Below are 20,621 nucleotides of genomic sequence, written 5' to 3' on the forward strand. Positions count from 1 at the left end.
TGGGTAATAGTCCAGGAGAGCTCCATATGTTCGAGCCGATGATTTTGTAGCCATAGCCTAGTTCTGACCGTTAGAAGAACCAAGGAGATTTGGTTTATTCACTACTAGGTATTCTTGTGCAACTCAAATAGGCTAATTTTGACTCATTCAACCACCATTTCTAGTATCTCTAGGACATCAGATTTCTCTGTGATTGGTTTTGCATTTGTCTGGATCCAATGATCCTTAAGACTGTTCTCGGCCAAAACATCCAATTTGTCCCTTCCGACCCCCACGTCCTTCAAAGACCTGGGCATCCCGATCTCTCTAAATATTAGATCGAGAATATCGCCCAGATCGAGCTTCTCGACCGCAGCATCATAATCACCATGCTTCGCCTTCACCAACTCCCTAACGACCGATGACTGCAACAGGACTTTTCGCGTATAAGCTTGTCTGTCATTATTGGCGCCAACCTTAGCATTCCATTTACACACCGCTGGCAACATGATACAGCTGGTTTCACCATGTCCGACACCCAACGGGCCAAGCTGATGTCCAATAGCATGGCTCGCGCCGAGCGGCACACCACTCCCGACGGCACTCATGGCGAGAATGACGCCCCTCTGTGTCTCAAACCGCGCGGCCAGATCCGCCGGGTCGCGATGGGTCTGGATCAGGGCGGGGACGAGCCTCAACAGGCCCTTCTCGGACTCGGAATCGCCCTTCTCGTTCGACAGCAGACTACACAGCGTCTCGACGCAGTGGTCAACGGCCCTGACCCCCGTACTCAGCCAGATGCGCTCGGGCGTCGTGGTGGTCAACTCCGGGTCCAGCACCACAAGACTCGGGTTGCGCGTCGGCGGCTCAAACAGGCATTTGCGATTACTGCCGTCGTCACGCGTGACGCCCGCGATGCTCTGATACTCGCCGCCAGACAGCGATGTCGGGATCGCAACGTGGCGGACGACGGGGTCTTTGATGCCCGCGGCCTCGCGATTCTCAGCTTTGACCTCGACGAGTCGCTCCAGCCCGGCGGCATCCGTGATCCCGTTGGCGAGCATCCACGCAATGACTTTCGCCGCGTCCGTCAGCGAGCCCGCGCCCAGCGTCACAATGACGTCCGGGTTCTTGGGCGCGGCGTCCTTGGCGATGGCGACGACTTCGTCCCAATGCGTGTGCGGCGTCATGCCGACCCGGAGGCCGACGACCTTGTCGCCCAGGGCCTTTTCGAGCCGTTTGAGTGCGTTTGTGTTTTTGGACAGCGATGCCGATGCGATTATGTAGACCCGAGAGCCATTCAGCGTTGCCTCGATGTGGTGCGCCGTTGCTTCGTCGTAGCGCAGGCCCCATGTTATGTAGGGGATGGTGCGGTCGTCGAATGCTGGCTCCAGGTGGTCGATGCCGTATCTAAATGTCATTTTGTCCTATATTTCTTGGACCGGGATTGTGTAGGATCCTACTGACTGGCCAATTGAGAGTGATCTTGTCTCTGCAGGATTTGAAGTTGAGGGTAACAAATACCGCCTGCACTAAAACTTGAAACGTTCAATGAAGAATGTGTCACTACTTACTGCAGGAGGACAATGAGAGCATTGAGAGATCTGAACTCAGGAAGTAGGGACATCACATATATATTATATGCGCTCGTGCTGCGGGGCTTCCAAGGTCAAGTCGGTTGGATCAGAGCATAAGTGGCACAAATCTTCAGGGTTGGAGTCAAAGTTGGAGACCCAGTTGGTAGGGAAATCCAGATACACGAGGCTGCGGAGAACCGGAGAATTGGTCACAGGTGAGATTATCCAATGGGAACGTACACCAGGATGCGGCTCAGTGGAAGTTGCATTCTGTTCAATATTGTCATGGATGTTTCTAGAAGGGTATCACATCTTGCGATGCACGGGCCATATTTCCAGGGACCGAGAACGGGTTTGTAGAAAGGGAAAGATGGGCTGCTTTAATGGAAACCGTCGGCATGAAATAAGTTCCTTCAAAGAGAGTTCGGAGGCTGGGTGTACGAATGAATCAAAACGATGGGTTTCGCTCAGTGTAGTACTTCGACACACCCCCGGCACTGAGGTCGGCAGTCCATCAGTTCCAACTTGAGGCCGCTATGAAGTTCGAGGTTTGTTGACTGCACTGGAAGCCTGGCATGCAGAAGATTTATCGTAAAGTGGCACAGAAATGTACAGCATAGCACAGCAGTCCAACAATGGTTGCCCCTGAACGCACATGAAAATCGAAAAGAACAACAAGCCGGGGAGCACTGAAGAAGATATTGATTTTTGTTCATTGGTATCAGGAATGAATCATTTGTTTGACAATCTCCAAAGAAAGGTTTGAAGATTCTTTTTCTTCAGGCTCGAAAAAGTCCGCATGAGTCTTAGCATGCCCTCGCTCGTCCCGGACCGATCATCTCAAGCACTTTTTGAATTGGTTTGTGTGTCAATGGGTGGGATTCATCATTCCGCATATAGCAACTGTGTCTGGCTGCAAGGGAGATACGTGACAAGAATTTTCTGAAGTTGAGAGAGACGCTTAGTCGAACAGACCGAATCCCATGTCGTCGTCGGACTCTTCCTTCTCTGTGCGGGGGATTAGTATTTGGGTTATGGTTCAACGCAAGAGTCGAGACATACCCTCTTCCTTCTCTTCGGGCTTGGCTTCCTCAACGGCAGCACCACCGGCAGCAGGGGCGGCGCCACCAGCGGCGGGAGCAGCGGCACCACCTCCTGAACCGACGTTCAGAAGAAGGTCCTTAACATCCTTGCCTTCGAGGGCCTTTGCGAAAAGAGTAGCCCAGATGGGTTCGATATCAGCGACACCAGCGGCCTTGATCAGGGTGTTGAGCTTATCGGCCTAGAGAGCACACATTGTATGTCAGTTGCGTTCATCCTCTTTCCGTAGTCCACCTCGACCAAGCCAAACGGAGGAACATCGAATTTTGGGGAGATTCGCATACAGTGATCTCGATGCCATCATCGGCAAGGATGAGAGCGGCGTAAGAAGCGGCAAGCTCGGAGTTGGACATCTTGACGGTCGTTTGGGAGTTAGACGACTGGTCTGTGTTAGAGGGATGAAGTTGTTGGTTGTCGAGGGAAAGACGAAAAGACAAGCGCAGTCAACTCTGGTGCACTTTGATAAGTCGAATTTGGTTGTGTGAGTGGGAGTGCTGCCAAGTTTTCTAGATCACGTGCTTGAACTAAACTCTTGGCGAGGATGACTCAGTTCCAGCCTTATCCCCAACTCGCAAGGCTGCGATATCGTCATTCGTCATCCTGACTCTAATGTGGGGGTAGCGATTTGGTAGACCAGCCGTAGCAGATTACATAGCTAGTCAAGGGATCGTGCGCTTGGGATCGACAATGTGCGCTCTGTCATAAGACTGCTGTCTGCCTAACTTGACTCTGGTACGACTGAGCAGGAGTATTATTTCACTCTGGGATAAGGCTCCTAACCATGCCAGTCGATGATGAGAGAATGCAATCCCTCCAGGCACTCCGATCCCAGTTCTCCCAGGCACTCAAAGACTTCGCCTCGTCTTCATCATCATTCCGTATTCTGCGAAGCATACCTGGGACCCACGCACCATCCTCAGCACCTGTCTGCACACTCTTCGTGCTTGACTCAAGTTTCAATCCACCATCGAAAGCACATTCTAGTTTAGTCAAGTCTGCATTGTCATCGTCAACACTGACGCGACGCTCGAGCTCTGAGTCATCAGACTCACTAACGAGTCATGCACCACAGAGGGTATTGTTCCTCCTGGCCACGGTCAATGCGGACAAAAAGCCCAAGCCGGCAGATTTTGAAGACCGCTTGGTCATGATGACTCTGATGGCGGAAGACCTTCGAGGACGCTTGTCCAATCAAGACTCGTCACAAAAGTCACAGTCACAACAAGACCACCCCCCAGCGACGATACCAGTCATCGATATCGGAATCACGAAGGAGCCATATTTTACTGATAAAGCGACGAGCATTGCCCAAAGTAACATCTACACACCTTCCTCCCCGAACCCGGAGGACGATGTGGAACAAGTCCACATCACGGGCTTCGACACGCTGACCCGCATCTTCACGTCGAGATACTATCCGAACTCCGACCCGCCGCTGGCGGCACTCGAGCCGTTTTTGTCGCGCCACCGCATCCACGCCACCATCCGAGTCGAGTCGAGTTCCGCCAACGATGACGATCTAGAGGACGAATTCGGTACGGTCGAGAAGCAACAGGGCTATTTGGATAGGCTTGCGAAGGGTGGATTGGAGGGTGAGGGGCTGAAGCGCGAATGGGTCGACCAAGTTCAACTGGCCGTGGACGAGAGTGGAGAGGCGGATGGGGTTAGTTCGACGAGTGCGAGGGAATGTGTCCAGGGTGGGAAGATTGGGGAGCTGGGCCAGTATGTGTGTGAGGGTGTGAAGGAGTGGATAGTGGAGAGGGGGTTGTATAGAGATTGAATGTGCTCTCCATTTAATAAGATATGCTCAATCGTGAAAAACCCTTTTCTACGTTACTGATAGTCTTCACCACTCTAGCCTACTATGTAAGATATCAGTACCTTACAGTATGGTATTAACAGTAATAGCAAGGAAGGCCGTGGGGAATTTGGTTTATCGACTACATGGCAGTGCGGAATGACCATTTATCATTATATATTGGCTACAAACAATATACACATCAGAAGAAGCATGAATTCAATATACATATACGACCACTACTGGGTAAGAAGTATCATCGCCATCAAACCAGTCTCTCACAGTCCTTGAGGTCTTTTCTCACTCCGAGTCTCGTCTTTGAACGCCCACGGCTCGCTATCTCATATTCTATGATTGACCCAATCCAGTCAAGCCAGCACCGGGCTTACCACCACTGTTCGATTCAGAAATTGGCGCAGGGTCAGTGCGTTCTAGACCTTTCTTGCCCACATCGGGAGCATCAATCTGGTCGCTGACACCGCCATGACCACCACGGATGCTGTCACCGACGGAGTCTGCGCCGCTCGCACCAGGAGCCACGCTCTTCCTACCCATGGTAGTCTCATCGGAATGTGCAGGGCGGATGGGGGTGGTGCCATGGCTCGTATCATCGTGTTTCTTGCCGTCAGGAGTGAGGCCAAAGAGTGCGGAGTGCGAACCAGGTGCGCCTTCTCCAACCATCTTAGGGTGTCCTGAGGCAGGCCCGGTAAGGTTTGGATCTGGCCCTTGGTCGGGGGACTGGACGTCTTTCCGGTCTGGATGGGACCGGGTCGGGGACAGCTCATCGGTCTGTGTGTCATGGGAGTGGCTCGTATGGCTTGTGCTGTGTCCCAGACCCGTGGTGCCGGAGGTGGCAGTGGTATCTCTTCCTGAGCTCAAGTCACTGGTCCCAGTAGTCGATGTTCCTGTGGCTCCATGCGAGAGGCCAGTGTCGCCTGCTGAGCTCAAGCCACCTGTTCCAGTGGTTGTAGAGCCGGTGGTTCCGTGGGAGATTGTGCTGTCACCACCAGTTGTGGTTCGATCATGGAAGGAAGGAGGTGCATCACTCGTGGTTCCTGATAGTCCCGTAGATCCTGTAGAACCTGTATTTTCTGACAGTCCTGTAGCACCTGTAGTACCTGTAGTACCTGTGGTGCTTGTGGTGCCTGTAGTAGAGTGACCGAGAGTGCTGTCGGCAGTGGTGCCAGAGGGGGCATTGTGATGCCCTAGAGTACTATCGGTAGTAGCATCAGTCTCATGGGATTTGTTCTGAAAAAGGCATATCAGCATCGAAACAAACAAAGCAGCTAGAGGTCCAGTAGATGGTACTTTTCATAAGGCGGGGTTATGAAAGACTTACAGTGCCCAGTACATTGGCGACGGTGTTCTTGATGGCTTCCATAGCTGTATTTTGAGAAGTTCTTCTCTTTCAAAAGTACAGTATTTGCAATAAGTGGTCAAGCAAGAAGAATAGTGGGTTGTTTCTTAGGTGTCGAGAGGGAATGCAGATGAGATTTAATATACATCGATCAGAGCCAAAGCTTCATATTACCCCTCGAGTTTGGTTGATCTGCCCTCCGCTTAGTCGATGCTGAGAGCTGACCTGACGACATGGTGGTGCGTCATAGTGCATGTTCAAGGGAACAAACAGACCTCACCTGAGGCTGATCTTTCAGAGAGTAGCGATGAGATCCCGGGTTTCAAGGTTTTGGAGAATGGACAAAGTCAAGCATCATCGATGCGGGGCAAAGTAGACGGGATGATGAAAAGCTTGGATGGCCCAGGATCTGAGTGGCAGAGTTGGCCTGGGACTGGTCTGGATGACCATGACGAACCACTCGGATAGAATCTCTGTTCGATGGGCTTTTTCACACGACGCCAATCATGGCATTTCGGCAACTTTCGATGTGTTTGGGGATCCTGGATCTTGGGTGGTTCGTACTTTTACGTGTGGCTTGCCTGTGGGAGTGGTGCTTGCTGGATTCCACCTCGCAGAACTGGATCACGAAGAATTATGAAGTCATTGCAACGGTTGAACACGAGGCTTTGCCCGAATCTTGATCCACAACCGTGGTCAAGACCACCTTCTTGGAAATTGTCTTCAATTTCGGGGACAGTTTGCCATTGACATTCACTCAAGCTAGATCTTTTGCCCGTGCTACATATCTAAAATGCCTCTGTACCTCCGTGCACTCACTGGCAGGCAAGGGGACAAAAATCTCGTCAAAAGAAGTTGTGTACAAGAATTGAAGGTGGTTCATCCTCCAGGATCATGCCTATCTACTGCATGACATGTTCTCATCGTCTCATTCTCAAATCAGTGTTTCCATCCCGTTGGTGCAGCTTCCTTCGAGAGTGTCAAGAATCCGGAGCTCGCCACATTGAGGTTCTCCGGTTTTGTCCCATTATTCATTGGAAATGGGCCGGTGACCGCCGAAGAGGTAATCAAGCTAGAAGTGGACGTTGACGATGAAGCACGGGTGCTTGAACGAGACGGCTTCCTCGTCAACCCAGGAGGAGACTGACTCGACGAGGTTGAGCTTTCTTCCGGCTGGACCACTGCAACAGGTGGAGACGGCCTGACAGGTGGTCGTTCTCCAGTTGCGCTTGCCGTTACAGTGATGGTGCTCTTCTGCACTTCAGTGACAGTAACATAAGATATACTGCATGAGGCCACAGGCTCTTTGGTAATAGGCGTGACATAGACAGTCTGTGTAGTCGTGGAAACAATGGTCACAGTCGTCGCTGAATCGCCTTTCGAAATTACGTTGGTCGGAACAGCTATGTTGCCGACTGGTGCCCCTGGGCCATCTGGTCTCCCAGTTGGTGATGGGCGTGTGATAGTGGCAAAGATAGTGCTCGTTTCGGTGAAGGTCTTGGTCAATCGGATTGTTGTTGTTATCAGCGAAGCCGTTGGGCCGGAGCCGATGGTCATGGTCGCAACCGATTCCACAACCGTAATACTTACCATAGAGGCGGCACTCGACGTCTGCCCGTTGAGTTGGTTCGTGCTGGGTTTCCGGATAATCGTCGGACTGGTTACTGGCTCAACAATCGAGCTTTGCATATCTGTGGGCTTGAAAGTACTCAGGGCCCCCTTTGTATCATCTGTCGTTTTAGTGATTTCGCGATTAGTCGTGGTTCTGGAGGAACCAGCACCATCGATATTCGTGTGGACTCGCCGAGTGGTTGAAGATTCCCAATCTTGCCAAGTCATGTCAACCTCCGAAGTAATTGATGAGGTAGTTACACCATCTACAACTGCCTTCGTCGTACTAGTGGCTGAAGATGACTCCATGGGCTTCGTCCCTCTGTGCCTGGTGGTGGTGGTAGTGCTTGTGGTGGTTGAAGACGTGGCCGCATCAACCATCGTTTCGCTGCTCGTGGTACTTGAAGTCGAGCTAGACGTTGATGTCGACGTTGTTTTTTCAGCCACGTTTTTGTTGGTCGTGACTGACGACAAAGTGGTCTCATACGCGCCCGTGGTGGTCGTGGTCGTGGTCGATGTGGTATCCTTGGCCATGTCTTTTATCGTCGTTGTCGTCGTTGTCGTCGTTGTCGTAGCTGAAATTGAAGTTGTAGCTGAAGAAGTTACATCAGCGACATTCTTAGTAGTGGTGGTGGTGGTGGTTGAGGTGGTAGCAGTCTCGGTAGTCTCTGCACCAGCGCTCGTTGTAGAAGTGGTTTCACCAGCCACATCCCTCGTAGTCGTTGTTGAAGTGGTGGTTGAAGATGTCTCTTCAGCAACGGATTTAGAGGTTGTAGCTGTAGTGGGAGAAGTCGCAGCACCCGCAGTTCTCGATGAAGAAGAAGTCCAGTCCAACCATTTCGATTCGGAACTTGAGGGAGCAACCACCTCCACAACGGCTGGAGGTGTAGTTGTGGCAGTAGAAGCGGGCTTTTCTTCAATGGACGTACTGCTGGTGCTGGTGCTGGTGGTGGTGGTGGGTGGTGCAGGTCCTTCAACCACGGGCACAGCAATACTGGTAGTCGTGGAGAGTATAGCTGGATCGACAACAGGCAATGGAGCAGGTTCACCAGATGGTTGGCCGACAACCGCATTGTTAGGTGGGTTCACAACCGCAACAGGAGGGTCGCTAACGGCGGCAGCTTGCGTAGAAGTTGTCAATGTATCCGGTAAGACAGCTGGGGGTGGGTTGGGTCCACCTTGACCATTTGTATCATTTCCCAACTCACGACGATACAAGTGTGCATCTGGGCGAGCCTGCGCCAAGGTTAAGGAAGCGACCACGAAAGCCACAGTTCTGAAATGCATGATTCCTGGTATGATTGGGAGAGACAGTTTTCTGATGTAAGCAACTTGTCTTTGCGCAAGGTTTCTTCAGCTCGTCCTGACGGCTTTGAGATATGTCTGGCGGAATCAACCCGCCTAGTGGAAAAAACGAATGAATGCGTCTACAAAGAGAGCGCCTGGTTTCAAAGTATATGCAAAGAAATGAATGACTGGCGTCTCTAGGACGTCTGATACGAAAGGAAAAAGAGCGACGGCGAGGTTGAAGAACTCGAAACAAAAAGCAGAACGGTCAAGGAAAGAGTAGAAGAAAAGGAAACAGTGCACGCGAGACGTATGCCATAGCGAGCACGTTTGGGCTCTTGGTGAGGCATCATAGGAAATTGTAGGGTGGTCGGATGGGTGTACTCACCACTCGACATCCTGACTTGAGCAGGGTGTGTGTGGTGGGAATCCGATCCAGGATGAAACAGATCTCCATGGACGATATAAAGCTCTGGAATGATGATTGGGATGAAAGGGGTGGGACATTGTCGCACGAGTGACGAGGAAACAGGAAATCCAGGGGATGAATCTGAGAAGTGGGATGGTGGAGTCGGAGAAAATGATGGATGTGGTTGACATGATTCGTGGACTCGGCTAACTTTCCAAGAGGCCCAGGCGCCGGGCTCGATCTCTAAACCAACTAGAGCCGGCCACTAACCGTAGATAGCTTAGTATTCTTGCTAATGACCAGGGCCTCAAACACTTGCATATGGATAAACAAATCCGCCGATCTGATCTGAGAAGCTATCGTCCTTATCGTCAAGTTCCCAACCTTGATATAACGCAGCATGGTACATCCAGGCGCTGGTATTAATGAGAGAATAGGGCTTGACATCCGCTCGGAAGCTTCCTTGGCGGACTGGAACCTCGACTATAGATTACCGAGTTCCACTACTGGGTGAGGTTGATCTGGATACGATGTTCGACTAGATCAGCGAACTTACCACATCCGATAATCTTAAAAGGTTGGTTGGTTGAAGAGAGTGCATTTTAGTGATTTTATCAACTTCGTTATTCGTCGACGGCTTCATAAATCGACGCACTCCATGCTAGGCGACTCTTGTCCTACTAGCTCTTGAGTGAGGCCGATATCGAAGCCTGGCACCGCAGACTGGTAGTCATGAAGTCACTTGAGCGACCGGACTCGGAGACTTGGGACCAGAAATACAGCCCTCCCATACCTAGATTGCAGCAGCCTACGAGGTTTTTCTTTTTTGGAAACATGCTCCCTTCGGCAAGGTGCACAAAGAACGAAAGCGCTGGGTGTTGACGGATATCTCTCCCACCAATAGCTTCCAGGCTTGCTCGGAGTCCGGGGTTCATTAGGCCACCACATGTGTATATCAACGGGCTTTGTGCCCCTCCCCTTCATTCAAGCCATCGAGTATCAGGGTCGATCGACCATATTCCGCAAATCCATGTGCGTGCATGCGAAGACTTTTCGGCAAAACAAGACACGCTACGACCCCAATCTATACAAGGCTGCGGTTGTTATACTTTGATCCTGTAGTGTTGCTCATGAAAATCATCGTCGTTGGTGCAAACGGCTGCGTTGGCTGTGAAGTCCTTGCGCAATGTCGCAGCCACGCCTCTATCGATTCAATTGTAGTCCTCACACGTCGGCCTCTGTTGCCAGAGATCCAAAGCGATCCTAAAGTCACGTCGGTGGTGATAGACAACTTCGTGAAGTACTCAGATGAAGCAAAAGCGAAATTGGAAGGCGCGACTGCCGCGATTTGGTAGGATGTACCCTATTGGCGCAGACTTTGAGCGACGGGCTTACAGCCGTCCACATTGCCAGGGCACTTCGAGCTAACTCCCATGAGGGTCGAGCTTGACTACCCCATCGCTTTTGCGCGCACCATGCGAGCCTTGCGCCTTTCAGCAACTGACCCGTTCCGATACATGCACCTTAGCGGGAGACTGGCTGAAAAGGACCAGACTAAGCACCTGTGGTTTCTCCAAGACGCCCGGCACGTGAAGGTTTGCTGGTACTCCATCGTGCACGAGAGTGAACTAACAGCAGTTCAGGGGCTAGCCGAGATCAAATTGATGGAGTTCACCTCTCGGGACGCGCAGGTCGGTTTCTGGGAGACATATATCGCCAGACCGTCCATGATTGTACCTAATCCTCCAGGAGCGTTCAACAACTTGGCTGGATGGGCAGTGGGTGCCATCAGGGTTGATCAACTGGCCAAAGTAATGATCGAAATTGTACAAGAGGGCAGTGAACGCGAGGTATTTGAGAATGCAGAGCTGATCCAGCATGCAAAGAAGATGAACCCATCAACAGGATAGAGTCCTTACCGTCAACATGCGTGAGATTCATGGACGAGCAAAGTCAAAGCCTGGAGTCCAGCTGGCAGTGAGGAAAACTCAAAAGTATACAACAATTACACTTCACGCTCGCAATTCCGCGCCCCGCTTTCTCTTCAATATCGCTTCAGAATGGAAGAACAAGGCTGCGTGGAACAGGGGTAAAGGCTCTGATTTTCAGATCAGCTACACACCTTTCCCTGCCTTAGAACCAGATTATGTCAACGTGAGTAATCGCGCAGTCGCCATCACCACCATCGACTGGAAAGTTCCAGACAGTGGACAGTGGATTAGCTAGTGGCCAACAATTTTGGGGCACTATGTTAGGGGGGCGGGGGAGGTATACGATGTTAGAAGCCAAGTTACGACAATCCAGAAAGGGCAAAGAGTTCTAGCTAGGATATTGTCTGCCGTTGCTGAACCAGGAAATGAACGAGTGTGCTTTCAAGATTATGTTGCCTTATTCCAGGCGATTTGACTTTGCCATTCCTGTATCCGTGTTTTGCTATTTGAAACCAAGCCAAAAATGTCAGCCCCACGAAGTCCTCGATCATGTTGCCGGTTTCATTGTGGGCAATGATGGTTCTTCGAGGAGATGGCCGACTAGTAAGGGTCATTCAGGACGAGTTCCTCAATTCAAGTTCAGAAGGGGTTCTGACAGATCCGGACCTTTAGGACCTATGCTTTTTCGTCCACGCTATTGTTGGCTATGGGACAATTTTTGCAGCTCCAGACCCGAGTGAATGGAGAGTTGCGTCAGTCGTCTAACACTTCTCACCTTATCTTCAATGTTGGCTCGATTGTGGGCTTTCTTAATCAATGCACAACTTTACAGAAGAGTTGAGTGGTCGTGACAGGAACCCCGCCAGCGGCAGGGTTTAGCTTCAAGCCTCCCCGATGGTTGAAACACGACGAAGTGGTCGAGATAAGCACTGAAAAGCTCGGCTCGACTCGTAGCAAATTTTTTTACCCACAAGGTAATGAAGCAATTAGTCGTACATTGGTTTAATTGTCAATGGCGATCCATTGCATCAACAGGTCAACACCCAGTATGAAAGCCTCCGAACCCGAGTACCGTTAGATCTATGCTTTCTCTCATATCTCAAGTGCGAGGATAAGGAGGATAAGAATTCGAGGTTATTGAACAAGGAGATGACTCGTTGAGGTATATTACACTGATGCTCGGCAGCAATCATATTTGTAGTGTCTAATAAGTTGTCACTGCAAAGCTAGCACTGATGTGGCTCACCCTCGTCTGCAATGCATTAGCACATCATATCAGGGGATCGTTTTTGGAAAGACGCTTACTTTTTATCATCTTACCCACGGCCAATATCAGGCTCACGCTCATAACAGCAAAGCCAAAAATAATACAAACAACTGCAGGGATAGTCCTCCAGCTTCTCGTGCTCAACTTGATGTAGCAGAGTGGCGGTAAAATATAGGCAAGCGCACAAGCACTGGTCGCGCCTATCAACTCGAATACCGCCCCCAAATCACATGTCAGAAGGCTGACACCCATGGCACTGACGACCAAAGCACTGCTGAAGATCAAATGTCGATTCGGTTGATAAGGCTCTTCTGGAAACCAGTAATTGTTCATAACTTCTCTGCAAACGAAACATTCCAGGGGAAGAGTTGTTAACATATTAAGTCCGAAGCAAAGTCGAGCAAGTTGAACTAGAAGGTGTCCCTGGGAAGGAAAATTGTTGAGCACATTGCCTTTCGTTCTATCTCCGAATGTCAGAAATCCGGCATATGCTAAGATTAGACATGCGATAAGAGAGATGAAGGTGCTGTAGTGTGTGACAGTTGAGAAGCGATCCAGGGTAGGCGTCTTCAGAGAGCCATAAATCAATAAAGAATTATGATGACAGACGAAAGCTACCATAGTTAGCGACACTGACACGTTTCTCAATCGACGCTGAATTTACCAAATGAGATAACCCCAACAGCTTGAAAGAAGCCGTCATTGACGAAAAGAAGTCCCTTGACACTTCCCCGAAGATCTGGATCGACGACTGCGCCTTGGGTGACAACTGTCACAATAATGATGAACATGCTGATCAATGCTAGAGTCGATGCTTTGGCTAGCTATCAAGAGAAGTAAGAATGATGACCACTTGAAACGTGATGAATTATTTACCTTCGCAATATCACGATAGAGACTCAGCGGCCAACTGATGCCCAATATAAACAACACAATAACGGCTCTCCGATCAGTCAAAAGCCATAGAAACGGAACATTCACAAGGCCCGGGAAAAGCGCCTCAATGACATGCGGAATGGTGTCTCCGACAATGATACAGAATGCGATCATGCCGCCGAAAGCAAACGCCCATTGCGCTACCGAGATGGCTATCAGGCCACTTTTGCCAAAGCAATGTTGCATAGTCGCCTGGAACGAATCTGCACCGGACAATTTACTGTTAATTACGATCAATCGGATTGTCCAATCGACGGTAATTGTCAGCACAACAAGGAGTATCGTGCCCATGGTCAGACCGGCCTGCCTAAAAGCATATGGTTGGCCAATTATGCCGGCGCCGATAATGGAATTCGCCATGTTCATGAAGGCACTTTGCATCCCACTCTTTGGTCGCGCATCTGGCAAGTATTCTTCGGGCTGGAAGGAATCCGAGAGGAACGGTGACTCCGCTGGAGGTGTAATATCCGTGAGAAGGGGCACATCTTGTCTAGGAGAGTTGAGGTAGTCTTCATCGTCTATCCATTCTTCTCTGACTTGCCCGTTCCCATTAGCATTGTCATCCAGTTCAAAGCGAACTCGCTGGTTTGTTCGTGGAGTGCCATTGGTTCTAGAGTGTGAGAGAGAAGAATGTCTCTGTGCTGAAGGTCGGGTGGGATCGAGATCGGCGGTGGAAGAGTCTCGGGTTAACACAGGGGTCTGGTCATTCGATGAGGGTAGTAGACCATCCTGCTCGTGGCTATCGCCATGGAACTCGTCGTCGACAGATACATCAATGTCTTCGTCATCTTTGGTCATCGCGTATGACTTGCATCTCGTCTGTGTGGAGAGCGGCGAAGAAGGATTGAGTCGCACTGTAGCAGTTACCCCCTTGGAGTGAGATGCACGTGAAAAATGCTGTCTGGAAATAGATTTTACGGCAAAGCAGATGACTTTAAGTGTAACAGAAAGTATTTCGCTACATGGTGTAAAATCCACCGTATTATTTTCTTAACGGGCAGTCCGCCAACACCTGGCATCAGATCTCTAAAGGCTGCTCGTATGGAGATCGCATTCTAGATTGGGATTGTGGGAATTCTAATCTGTGTACTCCAGGTCATACGCTAGAGTGTCTGTGCACAAGTCCTCGCGCCATTTTGAGACCCTACGATACATGTCAGCATTTACTCGGTTGTTGCCGTCGTCGACTCTAAAAGAGGACAACAACAGCATGATGAATTGTGGAGAGGATTGACCTACTCAAGATGTGCTGGATGTTGAGCATATACTTTGACATCGTCCGCTTTTTCGAGTATTGAGACCAACGCCATGTCGTAGCCCTGACCTCTATGGGCCGTCGAGGGCAGAGGTTTGTTGATTTCCAGCTTCGACAAGCCTGGAATCTGGCCGACTAGGGCTTTGGCATCCTTTGTCCACGTTGACAGCTGGTCTTCCGTTACTCCGGGTTTCAGTTTAAACAACACTGAGAGTGGAAAGTCAGACTTGTGCCACATGAAATTGCTTATCTTCTCCTCGATTCCTCACCCAAGGGGCATAACTCAGACACTTACCAATGTGGTAAACAGGCATGATGGCGTGTTGAGGCAACGATTTTGAGAAAGAACACCGCACTTGTTTCAATGATTTGCTTTTGCTGGTTTAGAGATTGGAGTCGTATATCTAGGTGGGATGACTCCGATCAAGACGATTTTGTTGATAAGTACACAACACATGTGGAATTATCTAGCCCCGCGTCAAATTTCTCCGCACGGCATGAACTAAACGCCATAGTCTCGTTCATCCCACGAAGTGAAGACAATCCTTCTCACGCCTGAAAATGCGAGCTCCCACGCCTCCTGACTTCCACCTGGACACCTTCGAGCGAACCAGGGTGCAGTCAATTTCGTACAAAAATCGATGGATACGAAGCGGCTCAAGTCCATCCGCAGTCCTTCAGAGTCTAGGACTCATTATGGGGGAGCCGTTGGGATATCTTTCTTTGTTTCGGGCGTGGAAAGTGTGCTGCCATTCACTGAGGCAGAATTGCATTGTCCTTAATTCCAGGTGGACAACACTTTCTATCGCTGTTGCACTTGGGAGTTTCGGTAGGCTATCATATCTGTATCATGATAAAGCCTTCCCCAGACTCCGCTGTCTCGCAATGGAGAACGAGCCAACCGAGCAAAACCTCTGCCTGGTGAGATCTCTCAGAGAATAGGGATACTTTATGATATGTAAACATCCACCCGATGCACATGATTCCTCCGACCCGATAGTGGCTGTTGATTGCCGATCCTATCTTTCGCTCTCGCTACCAAGTGGTGTTTTCCCTTTCCTTCGAGCAACACTTTAGCGCGGAACAATTGCCACTCATAGGATGTGCGTGGTTCAAGGTGAACATCAGCCGGAGATATCCATGAGTGGCCATCATCGACACTAATGTCAACGCACTTGATTTCCTCGCAGCCCCATGCTCTGCCCCAAATCTCAACTTCTCGATCAGGGAGAACTTCTCCAGGCTTCGGGCGCACAATCATTGAGTTAGGTTCAACCATCCACACTGGTCTCATCCTCGACCTAGAAGGGTCATTCGGGTCGATCTCATTATAGAATTTAGTGGTGAAAGGGCCCGTGGCTCGACCATCTTGCAGGGTCAAGTGACACAACCACTTTGTAGAGTTGGTTCCGAACCATCCAGGGACCACTAACCGTACTGGACCGCCACGATTCTTATCCAGAGGCCTACCATTTATCTCGTATGCAATCAGATTTTCTGGCTGCATGGCTTTCTGCATGGTAATGTCCTTTTCAAAGTATTTTGCTGTAACATTAGCGAAAGAGCCCCATTCGAGGCCTTGCGACCAAACGTATCTTGCGCCTGTCTTCGGGTTAGCGAGCCGGATCAAGTCGGCTAGTCTGACACCAGTCCATTGCACATTGCCTACTCTCCACAGTGCTTTGTCAGGGGGCAGTACGGGACTGCCATAGCATTCATGAAAGGCTGTAATTGTGGTTTTTGGCATGCTTTTCAGCTCTGCAAAGGAAATCGAGAATGGCGAGTCAACCATTCCATCTAACAAGAGCCTCCATGTCTCCTCGGCCACCACTGCTGCCCCCATATGAATTGTCTGGAAAAGCTGCGAGTCATCAGTGATCTCTTGATCCAGTTCATGAGGCTTAGGTGGTTGGCGGATATAAAATCCGCGTGGCTCGATGGCTTTGAGTGCGTCTCTGCACGAGATATCCTGACCCTCCTCAATGAATGTTACGTGTCGTGCATAGTCTCTATCAATTGCCGCCATTGCCAGACTTCGTTGCTCCATAACAAATGCTGACGAGAGATGGGTGTGACATTTGCCTCTAATCCCTTCTTCGCCCCAGGTTGTTGATGATCAGGCCCGCTAAGCTGTACACTGAAGAATAGGACGCGCAATTCCAGTGACGAATACGAAGCTTACACTAGGGCAGACGGAGAAGTAGAAAATAAGCTCACCTACACGGAGCCGAGGTGGATTCCGGTGTTTGCGGAGCCGCAATACAGCCTCGGCCAAAGATGCATGTGAGTTCATGCCATCATTCACTAGTCAGGAGACAGTTGCCTAGCTCGTATATCGAAGTCACATCACAGGAACTCGACAACTATTGAGAAGTATCGTTGCAAAGGGCGACCAGTCCCATTCTACAAAACATCAACAAGTTGACGAGGTCCCATACACAAGCCTATGTCGTAGAATCCTTACTTTACGTGGACATGGCCAAACCAAAGCTTAAATTGTACTACGATCTGCATAGCCCATACTCCTACTTAGCCTTCTGGTTGATCAGAGTAAGTCCCTGCTCCCAATGGCACCATCAAATAATCATTTCGAACGTCAATCCTTCTCCACTAGAACTCGACAATTTTCAGGTCGTGCGAAATAACATACGTACCCGTTCTTCTCGTGGCATTCATCCGAGCGACAGGCTTGAAGCCGCCATGGGATAGTCCCAGTGAGCAATGATTTCTATCACATAGCCGCCGAAGAGACCGCTAAACAAGACGATGCGACTTCAGACAAAGTATCGTGGATGGCGACGGACCTCCGCCGTTCGGCCAATATCTTCAATCTCCCTTGGGCATCAGGCTGGCCCGACAACTATCCATTCAAAGCGACGACACTGAAGGTGAGCATATCTGGGATTTGAACCAATGTCCAAGTGCCTCCAGCGACTACACTGCTGATCTCCCTTGCTCGTGACCACCTCTAGAGGTCCTCAACTAATGGTCCCGTTTTCCCTCACAGGTCCAACGAGTTCTAACAGCAATTGAAATCGACCATCCCAATCACTATCCTGAAGTCATTAGCGCACTGTACCACGCCTTTTGGGTAGAAAAGAAAGGCGTGCAGCTGCCAGAAGTCCATTATCCGATCATAGCATGCATTCTAGGGGAGGAGAGTGCCACAAAGATCCTGGAGCGCGTAAGTTTTCCTCGCTTAAAATGTTGCTCTCACTACGTAATCGATGCCTCGTGGTCTGACTCACGAGTCGTGACACAGAGCTCATCCGATGAAATAAAAGCACTACTCAAGCAAAATACCGAACACGCTATTGCGAGCGGGTGTCCAGGCCTGCCGTGGGTTATGGTGACCAACACTGATGGAAAGGATGAAGGATATTTTGGCTTCGATCACCTGAGCCAGGTCGCGCATTTTCTTGGACTTGGTATGTCGATCGGTCCCAATCTGTGAATTGGGCAGTCTGTCAAGCCGCCAATGAATATGAGACGCATGTAACGAATGAGAAACAAACGTCAGCTGCGACGTGAAGAAATGGGGTTGCCAGCCCTTGAAAACAGAGCCTTTCACTCTCCGGCAATATGAAGAATCAATAATTGAAGCGCATGAATGGTACCAAGTGGCAGCCAAACTCAATTGACACTAAGAACCCCACAAATGCTATGTATGTTGATGGTACTTGAACAAGAGCACGAAAAAGATCATTCATCCTTTGGCTATAAACACAAAATTTCATCGGAGAGGCGTGATATTCAGCCAACCCGGCCCTACAGCTTCGCATTGAGTTCGCCATCCTTAGCTGCTAATTCCCTTAGCTGCCTTCTCAAAATCTTACCAGACTGTGCCAATCATCAGTGTTTGTCTGAAAACCGGCCTGAAAATCGTTCGCACTTACTGGGTTCTTGGGGATGGCATCAATGAACACACATCCTCCCGTCAGATGTTTAGTCTTGGACACGCGAGAACTGACAAATGAGACCACATCGGCCTCGGAGATGGACCTCGAGCCAGGCTTGCGTGGCGCAAGTACGACATATGCCCGGGGGTTCTCGTCTCCCGTGGGCCTGCATTTAATTAGCAGAAGGATACCAGCATGAGACAAGGATGAGACTACGTTTTGATCCCAATGACAGCTGCATCGACAATTTGAGGATGCTCAAGAAGCAGAGCCTCAAGCTCCGCTGGAGCAACTTGTGAACCACGCACTTTTATCAGTTCCTGTCGGACATCAGTGACCAGGCCTTGCAACCACCGTTAAAATGTGCCGAACAACCCACCTTGATCCGATCAACCATGTACCACCTGTTAAACTCATCACGGTAGGCAACGTCACCCGTTCTCAGCCACCCGTCGCTCGTCAATGTCTCGTCCGTGGCCTCACGATTCTTCCAATAACCCTTCATGCCGTTCGGGGTGCGAATCCAAAACTCACCACGTTCACCTACTCTTATCTCTTCGGTTCCGTCCTCTCTCATGAGCTTAGCCTCTGCTCCAGGTACTAGTTCACCGATCGACACTGAGGAATCCTTAATCCTAGAACGCTCATCCCAGCACAAAGTAATAGCAGGGGCTCTGGTGACATGGTCAGTAATCACATCATCCAATGTCAGGACAAACTCTCCATGGGCAACTAACTCCGACATGCCCCATGCCTGTCGCACAAGTATTTTCCTGTTCCATAATTCTTCGAACTGCGTGGTGACCTCCATGCCAATGGGAGCAGCTCCCGCAACCACTTTCGTGACACTGGTGATGTTGTAAGTCCCGTCTCGGACGGACGGATGCTTCGCCATCGCAACGAGAATCGGCGGCACCAACACTAGCTCGGTGATTTCAAATTGCTGGATATGATCTAGCATATCCGTCAAATTGTATCTTTCCATCAGATACGTCTTCAACCCGAATCTTGGTGCGAAAAAGATGTAATAGCCCAAGCCCAGAGCATGATACAGAGGAACAACACAGAGACATTTCCGGCTCTTGATGGTCTTATCTGAAAGCTGAATTTTCTCTAGCTGCAGCATGTTGGCGATGATGTTTCTGTGCGAAAGTTCGACCCCTTTCGGAAGCCCGGTGGTGCCAGATGAATAGATCAGGACCGCGGTCTGCTCAGCAAGAGCTCTGCTGTCGAAAGTCTGCCACGCGAATTGGCGACCAACATCCAGATCGGCGATAAGCGAGCCCCAGTGCTGCCTGTCAGTGCGGGAGAGGTTCACATCAAGCTGGATCGGCAGCTCAGTGAACAAGAAAATGTTCTTCTTGTCATATCCAATCTCATCTGCCGCTTCCAGTGCTCTTTCTATGCAGTTATCGGCAGCTAGGACAAAGCGAGGCTGTGAGTCCTGTAGCTGATGGCGTAGCTCGCGCGGCGTATATGCTGGATTTGCGCTGTTGTAGATTGCTCCAGCCATCAGAGTGCCCAGGACAACTATCGGGTTAAATATCCCGTTGCCTGAAAAGAGCATTACACGGTCTCCTTTCTGTATACCGGCTTCGACTAAGCCCGCTGCGAATCTCTTAGACCATTCACGGTAGCTATACAAGGTCAAATAATGCGTTTCGGGACGTTTTGCATCGATGATGAGTTTCTCACTGTCGTTGATCTCGGATTCCGGGGTTCCGAACATAAACGATGGAAGAGAAACGTTTGGGACGGTCAGTGACCATCGTGATTTGAACGGCATTCTGGTAGTAAACCCTCAGACGATACACACTACCTGTAGCTTTCGTGCGGTAGAGGTCCAGTATCGCAAAGCATTCGCTGGCAACGCTTTAAAAAGTGTCCGACCAACAAACTGCGGCTGACCTTGAGTGAGTACCATCTGGTCTTATATCACTCGTGGTTAGAGCAATTCGTCCTTTTACTGACAAGCTAGGGCTCGGAAAATAGCGTTTCGCTGTTGTGGGGTGGTGGCGAGCGGACGCCTTAGAGCTGTCGGTCAACCCCCGGGTCACCAACCTCGGAGCCGCAGCATGTATCGTGTAACATACTCTTGACTCCAAAGTTACCACTCACGAAGCTTTCGAGGGGATGAACATCTTCAATGTGTCTTATGGTACTCCCAAGGTGGTTTGTGTTCTGCGAGATACCGAATGTGTAAGGATTTATTAT

The 20,621-nt window shown here is 50.1% G+C and overlaps 11 protein-coding genes across 11 annotated transcripts; 3 read left to right on the forward strand and 8 right to left on the reverse strand.

Annotated features, from left to right (window-relative positions):
- Positions 1–143: 143 nt before the first annotated feature.
- On the reverse strand, positions 144–1,400 carry LTR84_010293 (uncharacterized protein; the record flags this gene model as incomplete). The annotated part of the gene is made up of 1 exon (XM_064853830.1): positions 144–1,400. One exon carries the CDS (start codon positions 1,398–1,400, stop codon positions 144–146), a length of 1,257 nt encoding a protein of 418 aa, XP_064700565.1.
- Positions 1,401–2,517: 1,117 nt separating this feature from the next.
- On the reverse strand, positions 2,518–3,010 carry LTR84_010294 (uncharacterized protein; the record flags this gene model as incomplete). The annotated part of the gene is made up of 3 exons (XM_064853831.1): positions 2,518–2,564; positions 2,619–2,838; positions 2,942–3,010. The coding sequence occupies 3 exons, from the start codon at positions 3,008–3,010 to the stop codon at positions 2,518–2,520; spliced, it is 336 nt and encodes a 111-aa protein (XP_064700566.1).
- A 428-nt stretch (positions 3,011–3,438) lies between these two features.
- On the forward strand, positions 3,439–4,437 carry LTR84_010295 (uncharacterized protein; the record flags this gene model as incomplete). The annotated part of the gene is made up of 1 exon (XM_064853832.1): positions 3,439–4,437. One exon carries the CDS (start codon positions 3,439–3,441, stop codon positions 4,435–4,437), a length of 999 nt encoding a protein of 332 aa, XP_064700567.1.
- A 366-nt stretch (positions 4,438–4,803) lies between these two features.
- On the reverse strand, positions 4,804–5,836 carry LTR84_010296 (uncharacterized protein; the record flags this gene model as incomplete). Its single annotated transcript, XM_064853833.1, has 2 exons — positions 4,804–5,703; positions 5,795–5,836. 2 exons carry the CDS (start codon positions 5,834–5,836, stop codon positions 4,804–4,806), a joined length of 942 nt encoding a protein of 313 aa, XP_064700568.1.
- A 915-nt stretch (positions 5,837–6,751) lies between these two features.
- LTR84_010297 (uncharacterized protein) lies at positions 6,752–8,710 on the reverse strand (the record flags this gene model as incomplete). Its single annotated transcript, XM_064853834.1, has 1 exon — positions 6,752–8,710. One exon carries the CDS (start codon positions 8,708–8,710, stop codon positions 6,752–6,754), a length of 1,959 nt encoding a protein of 652 aa, XP_064700569.1.
- A 1,884-nt stretch (positions 8,711–10,594) lies between these two features.
- On the forward strand, positions 10,595–11,345 carry LTR84_010298 (uncharacterized protein; the record flags this gene model as incomplete). The annotated part of the gene is made up of 3 exons (XM_064853835.1): positions 10,595–10,714; positions 10,763–10,969; positions 11,025–11,345. 3 exons carry the CDS (start codon positions 10,595–10,597, stop codon positions 11,343–11,345), a joined length of 648 nt encoding a protein of 215 aa, XP_064700570.1.
- A 1,616-nt stretch (positions 11,346–12,961) lies between these two features.
- Positions 12,962–14,051, reverse strand: LTR84_010299 (uncharacterized protein; the record flags this gene model as incomplete). The annotated part of the gene is made up of 2 exons (XM_064853836.1): positions 12,962–13,141; positions 13,194–14,051. 2 exons carry the CDS (start codon positions 14,049–14,051, stop codon positions 12,962–12,964), a joined length of 1,038 nt encoding a protein of 345 aa, XP_064700571.1.
- A 437-nt stretch (positions 14,052–14,488) lies between these two features.
- Positions 14,489–14,822, reverse strand: LTR84_010300 (uncharacterized protein; the record flags this gene model as incomplete). Its single annotated transcript, XM_064853837.1, has 2 exons — positions 14,489–14,715; positions 14,804–14,822. 2 exons carry the CDS (start codon positions 14,820–14,822, stop codon positions 14,489–14,491), a joined length of 246 nt encoding a protein of 81 aa, XP_064700572.1.
- A 635-nt stretch (positions 14,823–15,457) lies between these two features.
- On the reverse strand, positions 15,458–16,534 carry LTR84_010301 (uncharacterized protein; the record flags this gene model as incomplete). The annotated part of the gene is made up of 1 exon (XM_064853838.1): positions 15,458–16,534. The coding sequence occupies one exon, from the start codon at positions 16,532–16,534 to the stop codon at positions 15,458–15,460; it is 1,077 nt and encodes a 358-aa protein (XP_064700573.1).
- Positions 16,535–17,300: 766 nt separating this feature from the next.
- Positions 17,301–17,962, forward strand: LTR84_010302 (uncharacterized protein; the record flags this gene model as incomplete). Its single annotated transcript, XM_064853839.1, has 3 exons — positions 17,301–17,396; positions 17,516–17,692; positions 17,771–17,962. 3 exons carry the CDS (start codon positions 17,301–17,303, stop codon positions 17,960–17,962), a joined length of 465 nt encoding a protein of 154 aa, XP_064700574.1.
- A 314-nt stretch (positions 17,963–18,276) lies between these two features.
- Positions 18,277–20,193, reverse strand: LTR84_010303 (uncharacterized protein; the record flags this gene model as incomplete). Its single annotated transcript, XM_064853840.1, has 4 exons — positions 18,277–18,348; positions 18,405–18,573; positions 18,624–18,727; positions 18,787–20,193. 4 exons carry the CDS (start codon positions 20,191–20,193, stop codon positions 18,277–18,279), a joined length of 1,752 nt encoding a protein of 583 aa, XP_064700575.1.
- Between the last annotated feature and the right edge of the window lie 428 nt (positions 20,194–20,621).

The sequence above is a fragment of the Exophiala bonariae genome (assembly GCF_035927105.1).
Source record: "Exophiala bonariae strain CCFEE 5792 chromosome Unknown scaffold_41, whole genome shotgun sequence".
Lineage (NCBI taxonomy): Eukaryota > Fungi > Ascomycota > Eurotiomycetes > Chaetothyriales > Herpotrichiellaceae > Exophiala > Exophiala bonariae.